Here is a 20,435-nt window from a genome sequence, read left to right as displayed (position 1 = left end):
CCCAACTACCAATCAATCAAACACGGCCTGTTCCACCAGATATACTGACAAAGAGCCTGAATCACAATCACAATAAGGCTGCGACGGGTCAATATAGTAATCAGTCGATCCATGAAACGACTAAATAATAGTGAAAAATGTCCCTCACTATACAAAGATCACATATTTAAGATGAACAATATTCAATATATTTTTATAAAAAAATCCTCCTTCACTTTACTTTTACAGAGGACTGAGAAAACAGCAAATATTCATTTGATTTATTCTGTAAAAAATATTTATGCTTGTTATAAATAAACTTATATAAAGATCGACCAATCCTTTCATCTCTTGTTACAACAAAAACATGCTTTAGTTATTATTCTAAATGATAAGATATGAGAATAAAACACATAATTCTTAAGGGAAGATATACATATACTGTATGTATATATAAAGAAAACATACATGTAATTCAAATAACATCAAACCGAAACCATTTTAAATATGTTAAAACATTAAAAATAACAAATTTTAATTTAAATATTGAAAGATAAAAGACTTACTTATTAAATTGCTTCCCGTCAGAAAGGTTCACTCTGTCAACACCCCAGGACAGATGCGCTGCAATCAATAACAACTGAGAAAGTCAACGTGAAACAAACTAAAGTGACGTAAATCCAGATCAACACGAGAGAGAACAGTTTGACTTCATCCTGAAACTCTTTAAACAACAAATGGAGGATTCAGGATTAAGGATTCAGGATTTAGGATTCAGGATTTAGGATTCGGGAGTTTGGTTCTGATCTCTTCCAGCAGACCGGAGCGGGACTCACCTTGATAAATGAGGATAAAACACAAAGGTAATAGGTGGAGAGGCCTCCTCCGGCCTCGTCTCAAACAGGGATCCATTCGTGTCTCGCGGATCCGCATGTCAGTCGGGTCTGGACGGCATCACCTGGTGAAGACCCTCCGGCTGGACTCCCGCTGCGCCCTGCGCTGCTCCATCCGGATCATCCGCGAGCGGCCCCACCGCGCGCCTTCAAGAGCAACCCCCAGCACCTGCTCATTAGCATAAAATATGCGCGTGGTGGGCGGAGGGATTTGCGTCTGACCTGCTGACTGCACAAAACTGCACCCGGAAACTAAACGGTGACATCAATGTACCTCAAACACAGGAGACCCAGCGAGGTGTTGTGTGTCTGTGTGTGTCAGTCATAGTGAGTCTAAATGAAGCAGTTATTAAAACATGGTGTTGTGTCTCGAGGACCTGAAGCGGACAGGTGTGACCGTGAGAACAGTGCCCCTCTGTGGCCCCACGTGGAGGGAACGGACGTCATCATGCTGCATAATAAATGAGCTCAATGAATAAAAGTAAGACATGTTTATGATGGATAGGATCTCTGTAAACGGGCTTTTATTGTTTAGGATCTCTGTAGATGGGCTTTTATTGTTTAGGATCTCTGTAGATGGGCTTTTATTGTTTAGGATCTCTGTAGACGGGCTTTTATTGTTTAGGATCTCTGTAAACAGGCTTCTGCAGCATGAATAAATACACAATGACAGCTTTCCTTTATAGTTAAAAACTGTAATAAAAAAAATGATAGACTCAACATTACTACTGTTATTATTATCATGCAATAATACATGTAACGTATTCTTCAATAGCAGTTAAGATGATTACACTGGGTCTGTAATGTTTAAACTGCTGTAACTCAACACATCTGTCACCGACTGAGAGGGAAGGCGAGTCACACTGTAAGGTTTCTGTGTGTGTGTGTGTGTGTGTGTGTGTGTGTGAAAAAGGTCTTTGACTGAATGAAGCCCTCAGAGACCACGACGGGTTTTGTGTCGCCAACCAGAAAGTTTCTGCTTTCATAAATGGAAAGGAGGTGGAGGGGGGGTGTATGTGGACGTAGTCATGGTGACGGCCCCCACTGGTTTGTGGACTGATGTTTTGAAGCCTGGAGTTCGGAGTTCTGTCCGTCACCATCTTTGTTTTTTTGCAATCAATGAACAGGAAGTGACCACATCTGGACTGAGTGACGTAGAGACGTCGTATACGTCTCTGGTAGACCTGTCAATCACTGTGTAGCCCCGCCCCTAAATCATCCCCTGCTTTATGGTCTGTTTGACTCTAAATGTTCCATAATGTACTAAATGAACATCATGCTGTATTGAAGAAGACTGTAAACTAGAGATTGAGACCATAAACTCATGTTTACAATGTTTACTGAGGGAATAAATCAAGAGAGAAGTAGAGTCATTTTAGACTAGACTTCTATACAACCAGAGGAGTCGCCCCCTGCTGGACACTAGAGAGAATGCAGCTTTAACACACTTCTTGACAGCTTCACTCGCATTGTTTTAAAGTCTTTTTCATTTGAAAGGTTCTTTCATACATTTAGAAGACGGCTGAATGACTTTAAAACACTTTTCTTTTATGATGAAAATGTCTTTGTATTCCAGGCACAAAATGGGGAATAATCAACAACAACAAAAACAGAATCATCGGCAATCTGCCAAATTGTTATTTTTCAACATTGGTCCAGAATTTCACAACCGGCGCATCCTTTAAGCACGGAATAAAAACAACTAAAGGAAGTCACGGTGACGTCATCGTCACGCCCCAAAGAGCTCGAGTCAAAGTAAACACTCAGCTTCTGTAAATCATCTTAAATCATCTAAACAGACTAAGAGATATCCATCTACACAGCGGGGATCGTAAAAATCATAAATATGTACACAGAGAAGATGGCCGTCAGAAAAACATGGAAGAATATGTACAGAATGTGAAGAGCGCCGCCAAACAAACTCGTTTTAGAGCATCAGGCGACAAACGGCGACACTTTCAGCCACATGTGAAGATTGTGTGTTTTTAATTGAACCTCATCATACAAAATAATAATAATAATAATCTGAGCTTCTGACAGGAACCAAAATCATCACTTTTCCTTTTGTGTTTTTAGATTCAACGTGTTGAGATACGTTTAAACTTAAACAGAAGGTTAACGCTGCTTCTGTGTTCAGTGTGTGTTCAGTGTGTGTTCAGTGTGTGTGTGTGTGTGTGTGTGTGTGTGTGTGTGTGTGTGTGTGTGTGTGTGTGTTCAGTGTGTGTGTGTGAGTGAACTCGGTGGTCTTTGGATAGAGTCCTGCTGCACACCGTGGCGTGCTGCTGCGTTATCTGGGCCGGTGGTTGGCCAGCAGGAAGTCCGTGTCCTTGCAGGTGAGGCAGAGTTTGAGGTTCCTCAGGGAGCCTCCGGCGGAGTAGAAGGCCCAGACCCCCATCAGGAACAGGATGACGTAGGTGGGAACCAGGCTGCCGACGTACTCGGGGTTCTGGAAGGTCTGCGTGAGAAGACGACAAACGAACCCACGTGAGTGGAGTCCTGCAGCTACAGAACCACACTAATGCCGTCATTTTCTCATAGACTTCTACACAACCGGAGGAGTCGCCCCCTGGTGGACGCTAGAGAGAATGCAGCTTTACTCGTCACTTGACCAGCAAACACTCACCAGACAGGAGACCAGGAGGTGGCTGAGGACGACGGCAGCCACCGCCCACCAGCGCCGATTCTCACAGCCGTCAAAGAAGACGACGCCCCAGAACATGTGGAGCAGGATGATGGCCATCGTCATGAAGGCTGAACACAAGAGGGAAAAGTGAGACACGTCGTAGGATCGATCGCTACCCCGGAGGAGACGTGTGGGATCAACTAAACGACACGAATGAGCACACGGTGACCGTGGACTGCGTCGGTACCTGAGGACAGGAAGTAGTGCTGAGAGTCTCCGTGGATCCCGATGGTCCCCGGGCCCACGGAGTCCGCCAGGATGTTGACCACGGAGAACGCTCCGCTCATGAAGCCGAACCCGAGGCCCGACACTGAGACGACAACAAGGACAACGGAGGAGCTCTCTGTTACTTCACTGAACGCGGTCGAGGCGTCTTTGAGCCACTTTCAGCCGTGGAATGAGTAAGTAAACCGGTTCAAACACATCAGATCCTATTTAGAGTGAAAGTTGAAGCTGCAGTGCATCAGAAGACGTGATGCTGTTAAAAACAGACGACAGTGAAGTGAGGTGAAGACCAACTGTACCGTAGGCCAGCTGCCGTATGGAGATCGGCATGGTTTCCTCCTGACTGAGGGTGAGGAGGCCTTCATTGGCTTTCCTAAAAGAACACACACACACACACACACACACACACACACACACACACACACACACACACACACACACACACACACACACACACACACACTGTTTGAGTAAATGAAACCCAAACTAACAAAATAATTTTATTTCAACATTGGAAGGGGGGAGGGGCTTCAACTGACTATTGTATTATCATTATTGATTAATCTACCGGTTAAATTCTGGACCCTGAACACACCAGAGAAGATGAACTTCATGTTCAAATAAAAAAACTCAACAGTGTGTGTGTGCTTCAGGTGCTTCAGCTCTGAGAGGAAACTCCTCTTGAGCTCCACGGTTCATTTTAAAATAAAAAATATGAATGAAAGAAAGAAAGCTGGTTTCCATCCGTTTCTCTCCTGTAAGAAACTCTTTGACTTTAAGTCCAGATTCGGTTACTTTAATTATAAAATCCAGACTTTTTAAGAGATAAAAGGATTAGTTGTTAGTTCAACAATTTAAGTTTATTTGGATAAAGAAATCATAAATATGAACATTCTGTCTCTGATGAGAATTCTTTGAGGCTGTTAGGTGGACAAAACTTTTCACATTTCTTGACACTTTAAAGACCAAAGAAATGTATCGATTAATCAAGAAAATAATCATCAGATTGAGAGATAACAATAACTGTCATTTGCAGGGCGAGCCCTGAAATAAAAGTTATTAATGCAGATTGATATGAAGCGGACTGCGTGTGTCACAACGATGACGTAACGCCAATAACAGCTGATTTTATGTGCAGTGTGATAGATGACATAATTTAGTTAGTCCTTTACAGACGCACCGATACACTGTCCCTAAATACTGAGGTCAAACCAGCTGAAGTTCGTTTTGAAGGTAGGAGGAGGCGCCGGCCATTCATGTCACTGCAGGAGGAGAGCGACATCACTGCACTCTAGCGGCCTCTAGTGGATGCTGCTGTTCACTAACACCAGCTCACTGGAAGCAGGATTTGAGGAGGACAGAACCGTCCTGACAGCACCAGAGAGACGTTAGAAGACTAAACTGAAAGGTGTTTGACTCTTCAGAGAGACGTTAGGAAACTAAACTGAAAGATGTTTGACTCTTCAGAGAGACATTAGAAGACTAAACTGAAAGGTGTTTGACTCTTCAGAGAGACATTAGAAGACTAAACTGAAAGATGTTTGACTCTTCAGAGAGACGTTAGAAGACTAAACTGAAAGGTGTTTGACTCTTCAGAGAGACATTAGAAGACTAAACTGAAAGATGTTTGACTCTTCAGAGAGACGTTAGAAGACTAAACTGAAAGATGTTTGACTCTTCAGAGAGACGTTAGAAGACTAAACTGAAAGGTGTTTGACTCTTCAGAGAGACATTAGAAGACTAAACTGAAAGGTGTTTGACTCTTCAGAGAGACGTTAGGAAATTAAACTGAAAGGTGTTTGACTCTTCAGAGAGACGGGACGCTTTCTCCTCCACAAGTTCGATATCTGATAACTATGACGGGCCGTCCCACTGTCTCGGCCACATTTTGAGCCCTTTATGCAAACTTTCCACAAGTCCATATTTCTGCAGACTTTTCCCCTGGGTATTACCCACAATTCATAGCGTTATGACTTTGAATACGGAGCTATTTAAGAAAAGCCTGGAGGCGTGGGAACTAAACATGCCTCTTTGTTAAGCTTACTTTTCTTACGTCTCAGCCTTCAGCCGGTAACCCCGTGTTTAATGTCACATTGCTATGAATTGTGGGTAATTCCATCAGGACTTCCAGAAAGGGGCTTTAAAACGTCTGCCAGAGAGAACTTCAAACACCGGACGATTCGACGGGAGGACAGAACTAAACCCTCAGAACTTACTTCAGCAGCTTGTAGTAAGCGAAGCGGAAGGTCTCCTGCAGCAGGACGGACAGCACCACGCCGAAGATCAGGAGGCCTTTCTGCTGAGCGGCGCTGTCCTTGTTGCTGATCTGAACGGAGATGAACCAAACCAGAGAGGCCAGCAGCAGAGACACCAGCCAGAAGAACGCTCTGAGGAGGAGACACACACATCCACCATGAGTTATATGAAGAAGAAGAAGACAAAATAAAAAGGTGTGACATGAATTAAATGATGACACCTGAATATGAATATATATATATATATATATATATATATATATATATATATATATATATATATAGTTCTATATATATAGTTCTATATATATATATATAGTTCTATATATATAACTATATATATATATATAGTTCTATATATATATATATATATATATATATATATATAGTTATATGTTACTACCTTTCACCATATCTCATTTATCTCATACAACATCCTCCCTGATAGATAATATTAATCTACCATATATTACATAATGTTTACATGTCACGCTGATCATATTCTATATATTATTTATATTACATGTCATTACATATCACATAGCAGTATATAGTGTTAGCTAGCTAACCGTGGGTTCAACGGTAACGGTTCTAACCGTTAGCTAGTTAGCTAGCTAGCCTTAGGTTGAGAAGCTATAGGATCAGATCACGTTTGGATATTTAAGTTACCGTATCTGGTGTCTTTTGTTCTTAAATGCGTGTGTGAGAGTTTACAAACAGATTGGTGTTTACTTAATGTGTGACTAGTGAGGAAGAAACTAACAAAAGATGTCCGAACTGGAAGCTAATAGTAGCAGCTAGCTAATGTAGCGTTCTCGTTAGCTAGCAAGCTATAGCTAGCTCTGACTGTGTTTTTGTCTACTACGACGATGACTATGATGAAGGCACGTTTACTTCTGATGAGTTAGGATTAAAAGGCTCACCCGGCTATGAGGAAAATGACTCTCAGCGGCTCCCGTGCGATGGTGAACCAGAACAGAGCGATGGCCGGCCCGAAGGCGATGAAGGTGCAGCCGAAAAACACCGCCGCCGTCATTTTGGTCTCTTCGTTTGGGAAGGGGGTAAATCAGCGACCAAGCAGCGCGAGACCGGAAAGGAGCGCCGTGTCTCGCGGCGTACAGATATTTATCTTTTAAACGTTAGCAACCGTTAGCCTGCTGCTGCTGTTGTTGATGGTTTATTTCTGGTTCATTCTACTTCCTCCAGCGTGTCACATGGTCTTCTCATGACGTCACATGACCGAGTAGAAAAAATAAAAACTTCTTCTTCTTCTTCTTCTTTTTCTTCTTCTTCTTCTTCTTCTTCTTCTTCTTCTTCTTCTTCTTCTTCTTCTTCTTCTTTAATTTAATGGCGGACTACAAACCAACGTTAAAGTTGTATGACGCCACCTACTGTACCGGGCCGTGTAACAGCAGGCTTTATGACAGTTTTGTCATTAAAGACAATAATATTGTCATTATTATAAATAATAATAATAATAATAATAATATATTTTTATAATTATAATACAATATATTATAAATAATAATAATTACGATAATAATAATTAAAATAATCATTATTATTATTATTATTATTATTTAATAAATCATGACTCTATAAATAAGTTATATTCTGGGTATTAAACCTGTTTCATTTTCAACAGTTTCCATACAGTTGCATTGCTTACATTTATCCAATAATAATAATAATAATTGTCATTAATGATTTTGTCATTAAAGATAATAATATTGTCATTACTATAAATAATAATAATAATAATAATAATAGTAATAATACTAATAATAATTAGTGCAAAGATGTAACCAAATCTTTGTACTATTGTTTAATTTAATATTATTCTATTTTTATATGTAATATTTTTTATGTTTTTTACTCTGCTATTTTTATTGCTTACCTGTATGTATAAATGCTGCTGTAGCGAAAAAAACAATTGAGACCATAAACTCATGTTTACAATGTTTACTGAGGGAATAAATCAAGAGAGAAGTAGAGTCATTTTAGACTAGACTTCTATACAACCAGAGGAGTCGCCCCCTGGTGGACACTAGAGAGAATGCAGCTTTAACACATGAAGCATCGGCTTCACTCGTCCACTAGTAAACATTGTGACCTTGATTTACCCGTGCAGAACTCACTAGTGTTCTGGAGCACCCGACATCTATTTCACGATTCATCAAATTATTGCCATGTGACCCACTAGAGCACCATGCGATATATTTATTCTGTCAATCAAACACATTGCCAGCAACATAGACTCACATAACACTCCGAAATGGATGAAACCGGTTCACATAAGAGCAACACGCCGCTGTTTACGCCTCAGCCTCGAACATCTTCTTCCTGCCGTCCATCCCGGCCTTGTCTTCGATGCTCTTCCTCCAGTCGCCCGTCGGCTTCTCCTGCAAAGAATCACGTGGAAACAGAAGCAGCAGATTTCAGAGATGAAACCACAGAAATCAGAGGGTGAAATCAGAGAGCACTCACCTCGTCTTTCACCTCCTTCTTGACCTGCTTCAGGTTGGCCCTCAGGTCCATGGACACTTTGTGTTTGGAGCCCAGCAGAGCGGCCAGCATGGCGTCCGCCGACATCCGCACCCTCTTCAGGGCCGGCTTCTTAAACTTCCCCTTCAGATCCTGAACCTTGAGCTTCAGGTCGTCGATCTGACGGAGAAGACTTAGTTACTCAGACCAATCTGTTACAAGGAGGTATGGGCTGAACTCGTGTTTCATTGTAGACGATAATTGACACATGATTCAATGTTTGAACCTGACTTTGGATTTATGCTCTAGAAATATATGAACATGATCCATATTTAATACGATCATTTCTCCTCACATTTTGCATATCCAAACGCAACATTTCAGAAAGCTTGTCATACAAAAAAAAATAATAATAATTATCTTTAGCGTAACAAAAGATCCGTGGCAGGAAGAGAGACGGTGAAATCGACGTACCTCCTTGTTGCTCTTTGTCACTTTGGCCTCCATGTCGTATCGCTCCTCGTCCACCAAATCTATCTGCTTGTGAAGTTTACGACACAAATCCTGATTTTTGTCGGTCGGGGGAAAAAACGAGAGAGAGATGAGCCTCCAGGAGAAACTGAAACCTACTGTTTCTTTAATTATCTTTTGATACAAAACAGGAAACACAAATCTGCTATTCCTTCACCTTCCTGTCATTTCCCCTCAGTCTGTCTGATTGGACCAAAACAATCGATGGAGCAAAACTTCTGTTACTGAGAACTACTGCGTCTACGTCATCACTGCTACTAGTACTACTGGTACTAGTACTGGTACTGGTACTGGTACTGGTACTGGTACTGGTAATGCTGCTACTACGACTGCTAAAACAAATCCAGTAGCGCTCAGTGTTTGGTGTTTCCTCTTAAAAGAAGAGAGCCTTGGAAGAGCCTCATTATTAATAAGGTAGAGACGTGTTGAATAGGTTTGCTCTGTTCTCTGTTAACACACCTTTATGGAATAGAAGCAGAGCGTGACAACAGCTGTGGGCTTTGTTGTTTTAGCATTAAGAACTCTCATGAGATTATTGTTTTCCCATGAGGCACCAGTGGAAAAGATGGGAGCTGTTGTAAAAGGTAAACAGATAGTGTGTCTTCAAATGTGAGGGGAAAGAAGCAGCGATGCGTTCGTCTCTACAAACGTCGGCCATGTTTGTTTGTTTCATGGCCTCCATGGGGCCTCCGGGGTGACAGAGGAGGAGGTTTACCTGGAGCTCCTGCATGCATCCTGGGAGGAAGAAACCGGGGCAGTTCTCCTCCATGTGCTTCATCTTCTGCTGCTCGGCCTCCCGCGCCTCCTCCTCCAGCATCGCCACACCGATCTGCAGCAGCAAGGTCTGAGGAGGAGGAGGAGGAGGAGGAGGAGGAGGAGGAGGAGGAGAAGGAGGAGGAGGAGGAGGAGGAGGAGGAGGAGAAGGAGGATGAGGATGAGGAGGTGGAAGAAGAGAAGGAGGAGGAGGAGGTACAGGAAGAGGCCAAGGAGGAGGAGGGGGGTGGAGGAGGAGGAAGAGGAGAACGAGGAGGCGGAGGAGGAGGAGGAGGAGGAGAAGGAAGAGGAGGAGGAAGAGGTGGAGAAGGAGGAGGAAGAGGAGGAGGAGGAGGAGGAAGAGAAGGAGGCAGAGGAGGCGAAGGAGGAGGAGGAGGAGGAAGAGGAGGGGGAGGATGAAGAGGAAGAGGAAGAAGAAGAGGAGGAGGAGGAGGAGGAGGAGGAGGAGGAGGAAGAGGAAGAGGAGGAGGAAGAGGAGGGGGAGGATGAGGAGGAAGAAGAAGAGGAGGAGGAAGAGGAGAAGGAAGAAGAAGAGGAGGACGAAGAAGAAGAGGAGGAGGAAGAGGAGGAAGAGGAAGAAGAGGAGGTGGAAGAGGAGGAAGAAGAGGAGGAGTTAGTTAGTTTGTCACAGAACATAAATACATTAAGAACAGACTTGTTTTAACAAACTCTTACTTTGTTTGTTTATCATATTGTTATTGTTATTGTAAACATTCACATTATTCTTAAACATCTTGAACATCTCACTGTGTTCATCGTCACCAAGCAGAATTCACTATAAAAAGATTTGTGACAGAAAATAGTTTTGAGTCTACAACTGCTGGTACTTTAATTTCTAGATGAGTTTTTTTAAGTTTGTTCCTTTTCTTCCTCTAAATGTTGGTTCTGTGTCGCCTTCATGTAAAATATTAAAACTGACATTCTTCATCAACATCCTGGTTCCACGAATAAATAAATCAAACTAATTCTAAAAGCAAATCTGATGTTTCTTCTCCTCAGTTCAATAAAAAACAATGTTCAGAAGGAAGAGCTTCACAATCATTACAGTCATGATGAGCTCAGTCTGCTGCAGCCTTCACATCACCAGGTTAACTCATCCTCTTATTTTAACACTTTAATTACGTCTTTTATTAGTCATGTTTAGACATATCGTACTTATATACCTTGAGCTGATTCCTCCGGCCCGACGACATCTTCTTCCTGAAGAGAGAAACAAAAACAATGATTAAGAATTATTGATTCTGTGAGATTTCATATAAAGTCTCCTCAGTTCAGAGCAGCAACTCACTCCGCCATCCTGACCGACTCCTGAGAGAAGAATGGAAATACCACAGCTCCATCCTCTCTTTATATGTGTGTGTGTGTGTGTGTGTGTGTGTGTGTGTGTGTGTGTGTGTGTGTGTGCAGCAGTTGTCGGTTGAACTCCAGGCCGAGGGGTCGACGGCAGCAGCTGAGGCTGGAACAAACGCTTCAGGAATTCTTTTTTTTTTCTTTTTCTGGAAGCATCTTTAGACAATGAGGGAGCCTGATGACGTCTTCAGCTCAGTCTGTTAGGGTGAGTTTGATCTTTACTTGTCCTGGTTAAAAGTAGCATCTCCTGACAAGTAGTGTGTGTGTGTGTGTGTGTGTGTGTGTGTGTGTGTGTGTGTGTGTGTCACAGCCTGATAGAGCTCACATTCACCGTCCTGCTGCCGTAAATGTGGATTCATCCGCCGCTTAAAATAGTCCCCCGACAAATGCACTATTTCCTCCTGTTTCTCATAAATAAAAACTACAGTGACCAGCTGTTAGGACATTACTGAGACTTTATTTTTTATAAATATGAATCTATATAGTTTGTGAGCTGTGTGTGTGTGTTTTTTTAAAGATGTGTATATTTAGTAGAAACCACCAAGCTTGAGGTTGATTGACACAGACAGGAAGTCAGGGACACTTCTGGTCTTTTGTATGGAAGTCTCAGTTAAACAAGAAGAGATGTAGCCTGTCATAATTCAGCCAGTATACAGACTGAACATAATTCATCACTCAACCTGTTCTATCAGGAGACACAGTCTGATGTCTGAAGAGAAAATGAAAGATGCTCTTCAACCGTGGAGGGATTCCTCCGCTTTCCTGTGAGTCAGCTGAAGTCTGGAACAGCTGACGGCTCCTTTTCATCCGCTTGTTTCATTCATTCAACAGAAAGTAACGGGAGCTCAGCAGAGACTCACTCAGTGAATGTAAAGACTTCCACAAAGAAAAGGTGTTTTCCAGAGATGAGGTCCCCCGGTTGTTCGGGATCTGCAGAGACATAGGACCGCTTCCTGCGTAATATGGTAGAATACAACTGCAGCTTAATAAGACACATGTGTGACTTGAAGTCAAAGAAAATATTAAAATACCTTCAAAATAAAATAACTAACCCTGACAGCGGGATGAAGAATCCTCCCAGCAGCTGTCAGCTCTAAACTGGGAGGATTTATCGCTGACTGGTTCCCCTTTTTACTCAGCTGCTCAAATGGACACACACACACACACACACACACACACACACACACACACACACACACACACAGACACACAGACACATGATAAAACATATTTCACATTAATACCATCAAAACAAAAGTAAAGACAATAAAACAATAAGAGCAACATAAGTCAAAGCTAAACCAAAACACAAATAAAACAAAGCTCTTCTGGTTCAAAATGACCTCATTGTAAATTAATAAATGTGCATTTTTATAAGAAAATATTATAGGGTGGAATTGTGAATCCAGAACAGTCTGTTAAACTGTACTGTTTGTCTTTCTTCTTGGTTGTAATAATATTTTTGTATTTATTGGTGGTAAATAATGTATTCATTACAGTGGTAGGACACTTTTACTTAAAACTAAGAGATCAGCTAACAACCCGTTCGAGTAAAATATAAAAATAATTGCTACACAAGCGGGAAACATTTTAAATAAAAATGACCGGAAGTTGTATATTTCTTCCGGTCAAAAGGCTTTTATTGTGAACTCTCTGACCGGAAGTGATGCAGCCTCATCATCAGTACCAGCTTGTCAGTGGTGCGAAGATGGCGGCGTACAGTTACTCTCAGCTGCTGCCGCTGCTGTTGACGTCCGTGTGTCTCTGCGGCTGCTTCGGCTCCGTCCTCGGCTCGAAGGCTGCCGGAGGCCCGGCCGAGCCGCCCAACCCGCCGACCGGCCTCAGAGCCGCGGATCACCCGGCCAAGGATGCACCTGCCGCGGCCGGCGCAGCCGCCGCCGCCGCCGCCTCCTCCTCCGATGCTGCTGCTGTCGTTGCTGCCGCCGCCGCCGCTGCTGCTGCTGCTGCTGCTGCTGTCGCTGGGGCCTCTCAGCCTCGAAGGGCGACCGCTTGGAAGCTGTCGGAGGAGGAGGCCTGCCGGGAGGACCTGTCCCGCCTCTGTCCCAAGCACACCTGGACCAACAACCTGGCCGTGCTGGAGTGCCTGCAGGACCGCAGAGAGGTAAGCGGCCGCCCGGGTGAGTGAGCTGGCGGGGTGCGCAGCGGGGAGGTGATGGGCATCTGCTGGGTGTGCCGGGGCGGGTGGTTTACATCCACACAGCGGGGCACTGGTGCAGATGTGAACATGTACACCTGCGTCACACACACACACACACACACACACACACGCACGCACGCACGCACGCACGCACACACACGCAGGTTGATTTAAGGCACAAAAACAAACAAAGTAATTACAGACGTTTACTAATAGAAGAGTTTGACTTAAATACTAAATATAGTCCTGTTTCACTGCTGAGTTACTGACCTATCTATTTATTTAACATGTCAGGTTTACATGTTATTTAACGACCAGCTGTAGTTAAGATGCCTCCTGAACATTCAGTTAATTATTTGTATTTGTCATCGTTCATTTACTCAGTTAACTGTTGAATTGTCTGGTTCCAGCATTTTTAATCAGTTTTATATATATAATCATAAACTGAGTGTCTCTGGGAACTCGTGATTGTTTTTGACATTTTATAAACTAAATATCTAATTGTATAGTTGGACGACAGAATGCATTAATCTATAATGAAAATCGACGGAAGTTGCAGGCTGGTGTACTCGAAACCGCCTGTTTAAAAACCACCTGAACACCAAACTATTGTTCTGGAGGGAAGGTTTCATGGGAGGTAATAATCAACCTGAGGGAGGAGTGAAGTCATCCAGCTGTCAGGTGACTAACAGGGAAGACTTCCTGCTTCTCTCTGTGAAAAATCAAAACAAATGTCTTTTTGTGTGAACTCTAGCAAAGATACACACAGAGCTGCCCTCTCATTTAATTAGTCGACTAATTGGTCGTTTTGGTTTCTTGTTGATTAGTAATCTTTTAATGAAGAAACAGAAAATGCTCTTTCAGCCAGGAGACTGCTGTTCATGCTGCGTGTGAAACAAGATTAACACGTTGATTAGTTTGTCATGTAACCTCCGTACTTAAGTAATGTCACATTTTATTTTAACGCAAACCATTTTACGATCTTTACTAAACCTAACTAAGTATTTAACAATCTTTTACTAAACCTAACTAAGTATTTAACGATCTTTTACTAAACCTAACTAAGTATTTAACGATATTTTACTAAACCTAACTAAGTATTTAATGATCTTTTACTAAACCTAAGTATTTAATGATCTTTTACTAAACCTAACTAAGTATTTCACGATCTTTTACTAAACCTAACTAAGTATTTAACGATCTTTTTCTAAACCTAACTAAGTATTCCACGATCTTTTTCTAAACCTAACTAAGTATTTAACAATCTTTTACTAAACCTAACTAAGTATTTCACGATCTTTTACTAAACCTAAATAAGTTTTTAATGATCTTTTACTAACCCTAACTAAGTATTTCACGATCTTTTACTAAACCTAAATAAGTATTTAATGATCTTTTACTAACCCAAACTAAGTATTTCACGATCTTTTACTAAACCTAACTAAGTATTTAACGATCTTTTATTAAACCTAACTAAGTATTTAACGATCTTTTATTAAACCTAGCTAAGTATTTAACGATCTTTTATTAAACCTAGCTAAGTATTTAACGATATTTTTCTAAACCTAACTAAGTATTTCACGATCTTTTTCTAAACCTAACTAATTATTTAACAATCTTTTACTAAACCTAACTAAGTATTTCACGATCTTTTATTAAACCTAACTAAGTATTTAACGATCTTTTATTAAACCTAGCTAAGTATTTAACAATCTTTTATTAAACCTAACTAAGTATTTCACGATCTTTTTCTAAACCTAACTAAGTATTTAACGATCTTTTATTAAACCTAACTAAGTATTTCACGATCTTTTCTTTAAACCTAACTAAGTATTTAACAATCTTTTACTAAACCTAACTAAGTATTTAACGATCTTTTATTAAACCTAACTAAGTATTTCATGATCTTTTACTAAACCTAACTAAGTATTTAACGATCTTTTACTAAACCTAAATAAGTATTTCATGATCTTTTACTAAACCTAAATAAGTATTTAACGATCTTTTATTAAACCTAACTAAGTATTTCACGATCTTTTACTAAACCTAACTAAGTATTTAACGATCGTTTATTAAACCTAGCTAAGTATTTAACGATCTTTTATTAAACCTAACTAAGTATTTAACGATCTTTTACTAAACCTAACTAAGTATTTAACAATCTTTTACTAAACCTAACTAAGTATTTAACGATCGTTTATTAAACCTAACTAAGTATTTAACGATCTTTTATTAAACCTAGCTAAGTATTTAACGATCTTTTATTAAACCTAACTAAGTATTTAACGATCTTTTACTAAACCTAACTAAGTATTTAACGATCATTTATTAACCCTAACTATTCTAAGTAACTAAGGATCAATGAGACTTGGTTGTCTCTGCACCAGTTGTGTCAGAGTGGATGACGTGATGTCGTTGTGTTGTTAAACGTGACCTTAGACGCCACACAATCTGAAACATTGAAATATTTTAATTTAAAGATTATCTATTTTAATTCATGTTTAAATTTATTTCCCTTCGAACCATCAGTTCAATCTGATGGTCTAAATGCCAAATGTTACCGATGTAAATGTACTGAGCGGATGTCTGTGAAAAAACATCCACCATGCTGACGTCAACCACACACACACACACACACACACACACACACACACACACACACACACACACCTACACACACACACACACACACACACACACCTACACACACACACACACACACACACACACACACACACACACCTACACACACACACACACACACACACACACACACACACACACACACACACTCCTCCAGCGGCCTGTGAGCGATGCCCTCTTTACTGAGATAATTACATCGCTTCAACTCTATGAACAGCTGTGGCCTCCTGAAGAGGTAAATGGCTCTTATAAATCTGCCTCTTCTCCAGGGAAACACACACACACACACACACACACACACACACACACACACTCACACACACTCACACACACACACACACACACACACACACACACACACACACACACTCACACACACAGCCCAGCAGCAGCAGCTGACTGGCAGTAAAGCAGCGTTGGGTTTGAGTATTTATTTGTGCTGGTTTGCGCCCTGAAGAAGGTTAATAAACTAACTGCTGGACAGGAAGTCACTTTGCCTCAGCGCCTACAGGCCTGTGGACATCACGGACGCTTCCAACTGTCCCTCTGACGTGAGACGAGACGCGACAGAGCGGCACGAAGACAGAAATAAGAACAGATAAACAACAAGTCAATGACGCATGAACACGAGAAAGAGGAGATGTCTTTTGTTGTAATAATACTTTTTCCTTTAGTAATAATTATCAGTCTTCGGCCGTTTATTCATTTCAGTATCATTATCTCCACCGGGAGGATTATGCGATCGGCTACATGTGTGCCGTGAGTGACCGTGCACCTCTGCGTCCGTCCACGGCTAATCGCTCGTTGCGCTGCACGCTCGAGGACTCACACTTTCTCTTTTAAACACCTTTTATTTCCTGGTTCGTATACTACCATTGGCTGCCTGCTGACTCCTCACTCACTACTCTGAACCGACCCCCCCCCCCCCCCCCCCCCCCGCCGGGCCGGTAGTGTCCAAAAACAAATAGTCTGTAGTCTTGTAGACCAGCTGCTGTAATAACACAACAAATGGATCTGTAAAATTCTGACTCGAGTCTCACACGACGTCTTCGAGCCGATCTCCTGCACACGTCGCTGCTTGCAGGAAGCGTTCACTCGCCCAACCGATGAGCTAAAAAAAAAAAAAAGGTCTCTAAAGACATTTTGTTCGAGTAAAAATCTACAGTAATCTTAAGACGTACAGAGGTTTGGTCTCGCGCCGCCGACTTCTCGGTGTACCGCATCGTCTTCAGCCGTGATATTCCGCCACGCTGCTCCCGCCCATCACCCAGACACAATTAGCCTCTGTTAGCGCTTTGATCCGGGCTCTCCGTTAATCTCCTCTCAAGAAGCCTTTTGATGTGGCTGCAGCGGCGCCTTCGTTAATCAACAACTCCTAGTTTCACTAATTTGGTAATTGTAATCCTGGAGGCCGCTGAGGGTGTGTTTCCTCATTACATGTGTTCCTCTGAAACGACGGTTTAAAAATCAGAAGACGTTGGTGGGGGTTTTTTGTCTCTGTCGCCGTGGGCCGAGCTTTCATGTCTTTTTTTATTTATTTATTTTTTTACTGCAAAGTGGCGTGAAGCTGTAAGAGAAGCTTCTTCTGCTGTGTGTTCCTCTGACGGTGGAGGATGCTGTGGGAGAGTCTGAAGAGCTTCTGCTGCTGTCTTCATACGTGATCCAGACGGGATGTGTTTCCTGTGTGGGAGGACCGTGTGTGAAGTGTTCGTGTGTCTTTAACGTGTCACGTGACACACACACACACACACACACACACACACATGTACTGTGCCCCGAGTGTGACCTTTAACCTCTTTCTCTCTCTCGTCTCTCTGCAGGAATCTGAGATCGCTCCCGACTGTAACCATGTAAGTACTCCGAGACATTCAGTGATTCTTTAGACGATTCAAAGGTCTGTGGTCTGGGTCTGTCCTCGGTGGACCGGATCTCTGCTGGAGGATCTGGGTCTGTCCGCGGTGGACCAGGTCTCTGCTGGAGGATCTGAGTCTGTCCGCGGTGGACCGGGTCTCTGCTGGAGGATCTGGGTCTGTCCACGGTGGACCGGGTATCTGCTGGAGGATCTGGGTCTGTCCGTGGTGGACCGGGTCTCTGCTGGAGGATCTGGGTCTGTCCGCGGTGGACCGGGTCTCTGCTGGAGGATCTAGGTCTGTCCGCGGTGGACCGGGTCTCTGCAGGAGGATCTGAGTCTGTCCGCGGTGGACCAGGTCTCTGCTGGAGGATCTGAGTCTGTCCTTGGTGGACCGAATCTCTGCTGGAGGATCTGAGTCTGTCCACGGTGGACCGGTCTCCGCTGGAGGATCTGGGTCTGTCCGCGGTGGACCGGGTCTCTGCTGGAGGATCTGGGTCTGTCCGCGGTGGACTGAAGGAGTTCCTGGTGAACCTGCATGAGTTCATCTGGTTTCACCAGAATCCGACCCGGTGGCTCTGATGACATCATCAAGAATAACTCTATAGAAACAGACCATCTTCTCTCTGATGGTCTCTGTACTGATGGAGGTCTGATAGAGGACCAGGACTACACTGAGACTGGTTCATATAGAGGATCAGGACTACACTGAGACTGGTTCATATAGAGGATCAGGACTACATTGAGACTGGTTCAGGAGACTCTTCAGTAAATCAGAACTGACGAGCTTCACAAACGTTCCTGCAGCTCGTGTCTCTGGATGATAAACCTTCTGTGTTCAGAGTTCACTGCAGTTAACGACAGACGGGTTTATGAAACGCCACAAGGTTAATGGACCACTTGGACCGTCTTTATTACAGCACCGGCTGCAATTTACATGTCACACTCACACACACACACACACACACACACACACACACACACACACAGTTATTTTGTGGGCGGTCTGACTGTCTGCAGCTGTTATCGGTTGCAGCTGGAGAACACAACAGTACAAAAAAGGGCAGAAAGAGAGAAGAGAGTCTGCAGAGTGACTGTGGTCGATGCTGTGAGCCGATCTGAGCCGGTCAGCACTGAGCTGAAGAGGCTCTTTGTGAAGTGTTGTGTTTGTAGTCGTGGGACTTGCAAGAGACGGATTTTAAATGTACTGTAGAGCCAGGCGGTAACCTCCGGTTCTGCCGAGTGAATCCAAAGCTTCATGTGTTAAAGCTGCATTCTCTCTAGTGTCCACCAGGGGGCGACTCCTCTGGTTGTATAGAAGTCTAGTCTAAAATGACTCTACTTCTCTCTTGATTTATTCCCTCAGTAAACATTGTAAACATGAGTTTATGGTCTCAATCTCTAGTTTACAGTCTTCTTCAATACAGCATGATGTTCATTTAGTACATTATGCTCCATTTAGAGTCAAACAGACCATGAAGCAGGGGATGATTTAGGGGGCGGGGCTACACACTGACTGACAGGTCTCTACCAGAGACATATACGGCTTCTCTACGTCACTCCTCCTCAGTCCAGATGTGGTCACTTCCTGTTCACCGGTTGCAAAAAGCCAAGATGGCGACGACCAAATCTCTGAACTGGAGACTTCAAAACATCAGTCCCCAAACCAGACTACGTCCCATAGTGGTCCCGTCTCAAACAGTGTTTTTATAACAAACTACTAATAACTATCTTCCGTAGATCTTAAGAGTGTGAAGTGGATGAGGTGAACAGCTGGACAGACATACGGTATGAAACTGTAATGTCTCTCTCTCTCTCTCTCTCTCTCTCTCTCTCTCTCTCTCTCTCTCTCTCTCTCTCTCGCTCTCTTTCTCTCTCGCTCTCTCTCTCTCTCTCTCTCTCTCTCTCGCTCTCTCTCTCTCTCTCTCTCTCTCTCTCTCTCTCTCGCTCTCTCTCTCTTGCTCTCTTTCTCTCTCGCTCTCTCTCTCTCTCTCTCTCTCTCTCTCTCGCTCTCTCTCTCTTGCTCTCTTTCTCTCTCGCTCTCTCTCGCTCTCTCTCTCAGCTGCTGTGGAACTATAAACTCAATCTGACCACAGATCCAAAGTTTGAGTCGGTGGCCACGGAGGTCTGCAAGAGCACCATCGCTGAGGTCAGTGTGCGCCGCGGTCGAGGCTCCGGTTCAATTATTACAGCAAAATCTATTTAAACTTTACGTCTCCTCAGTGAAAACTACTTTCAAAATCTGTCAGAGAAGGTTAAACACACTTTCGCTCACCTCCAGATAAAGGAGTGTAACGAGGAGGAGCGGGGGAGGGGCTACCTGGTGTCCTGCCTGGTGGATCACCGCGGCAACGTCAGCGAGTACCAGTGTAACCAGTACATCACCAAGATGACCAGCATCATCTTCAGCGACTACAGACTCATCTGTGGCTTCATGGACAAATGCAAAGAGGACATCAACAGCCTGCACTGCGGCAGCATCAACGTGGGACACAAGGTGAGTGTGTGTGTGTGAGTGTGAGTGTGTGAGTGTGTGTGTGTGTGTGTGTGTGTGTGTGTGTGTGTGTGTGTGAGTGTGTGTGTGTGTGTGTGTGTGAGTGTGTGTGTGTGT

General features: G+C 43.0%; 3 protein-coding genes across 4 annotated transcripts in view; 1 reads left to right on the top strand and 2 right to left on the bottom strand.

Annotated features, from left to right (window-relative positions):
• Positions 1 to 2,320: 2,320 nt before the first annotated feature.
• On the bottom strand, positions 2,321 to 7,346 carry aph1b (APH1B gamma secretase subunit). The gene is made up of 6 exons (XM_068728792.1): positions 6,959 to 7,346; positions 5,997 to 6,167; positions 4,080 to 4,153; positions 3,743 to 3,865; positions 3,496 to 3,623; positions 2,321 to 3,327 (listed from the first exon to the last, which is right to left on the bottom strand). Exons 1-6 carry the CDS (start codon positions 7,069 to 7,071, stop codon positions 3,160 to 3,162), a joined length of 777 nt encoding a protein of 258 aa, XP_068584893.1. The 5' UTR covers positions 7,072 to 7,346; the 3' UTR covers positions 2,321 to 3,159.
• Positions 7,347 to 8,240: 894 nt separating this feature from the next.
• LOC137886324 (troponin I, fast skeletal muscle-like) lies at positions 8,241 to 13,020 on the bottom strand. 2 transcript variants are annotated; one of them, XM_068728741.1, is made up of 8 exons: positions 12,833 to 13,020; positions 12,227 to 12,313; positions 12,035 to 12,127; positions 10,988 to 11,024; positions 9,766 to 9,894; positions 8,994 to 9,083; positions 8,523 to 8,699; positions 8,241 to 8,437 (listed from the first exon to the last, which is right to left on the bottom strand). In XM_068728741.1, the coding sequence occupies exons 4-8, from the start codon at positions 11,015 to 11,017 to the stop codon at positions 8,351 to 8,353; spliced, it is 513 nt and encodes a 170-aa protein (XP_068584842.1). In that variant the 5' UTR covers positions 11,018 to 11,024; positions 12,035 to 12,127; positions 12,227 to 12,313; positions 12,833 to 13,020; the 3' UTR covers positions 8,241 to 8,350. The 2 variants fall into 2 exon arrangements, with proteins under 2 accessions (XP_068584842.1, XP_068584841.1); XM_068728740.1 differs by lacking the exons at positions 12,035 to 12,127; positions 12,227 to 12,313.
• The window catches only part of LOC137886323 (Golgi apparatus protein 1-like), a 22,152-nt gene continuing 14,578 nt past the window's right edge, over positions 12,862 to 20,435 (top strand). Inside the window, exons 1-4 of the mRNA XM_068728739.1 lie at positions 12,862 to 13,296; positions 17,796 to 17,825; positions 19,887 to 19,973; positions 20,106 to 20,321. Coding sequence (XP_068584840.1) covers positions 12,883 to 13,296; positions 17,796 to 17,825; positions 19,887 to 19,973; positions 20,106 to 20,321 — 747 coding nt within the window. The 5' untranslated portion in view covers positions 12,862 to 12,882. The remainder of the gene's footprint in view (positions 13,297 to 17,795; positions 17,826 to 19,886; positions 19,974 to 20,105; positions 20,322 to 20,435) is intronic.

The sequence above is a fragment of the Cebidichthys violaceus genome, unplaced genomic scaffold (assembly GCF_023349555.1).
Source record: "Cebidichthys violaceus isolate CVI_PGR_0920_01 unplaced genomic scaffold, fCebVio1.0.p SCAF_43, whole genome shotgun sequence".
NCBI lineage: Eukaryota > Metazoa > Chordata > Actinopteri > Perciformes > Stichaeidae > Cebidichthys > Cebidichthys violaceus.
The sequence above is the reverse complement of the archived record's forward strand: the minus strand, read 5'-3'. Positions and strand labels throughout refer to the sequence as shown.

Coding starts and splice junctions, on each gene's coding strand:
- aph1b (XM_068728792.1), bottom strand. CDS start 7,071: ATGACGGCGGCGGTGTTTTTCGGCTGCACCTTCATCGCCTTCGGGCCG. Junction 4,154..5,996: donor GCTTACTACAAGCTGCTGAA/GTAAGTTCTGAG, acceptor GTGTTCTTTTAG/GAAAGCCAATGAAGGCCTCC. Junction 3,866..4,079: donor CATACGGCAGCTGGCCTACG/GTACAGTTGGTC, acceptor TTGTCGTCTCAG/TGTCGGGCCTCGGGTTCGGC.
- LOC137886324 (XM_068728740.1), bottom strand. CDS start 12,855: ATGATGAGGCTGCATCACTTCCG. Junction 11,025..12,832: donor ATGAGGCTGCATCACTTCCG/GTCAGAGAGTTC, acceptor TTCTCTCTTCAG/GAAGAAGATGTCGTCGGGCC. Junction 9,084..9,765: donor GATGCATGCAGGAGCTCCAG/GTAAACCTCCTC, acceptor GACAAAAATCAG/GATTTGTGTCGTAAACTTCA.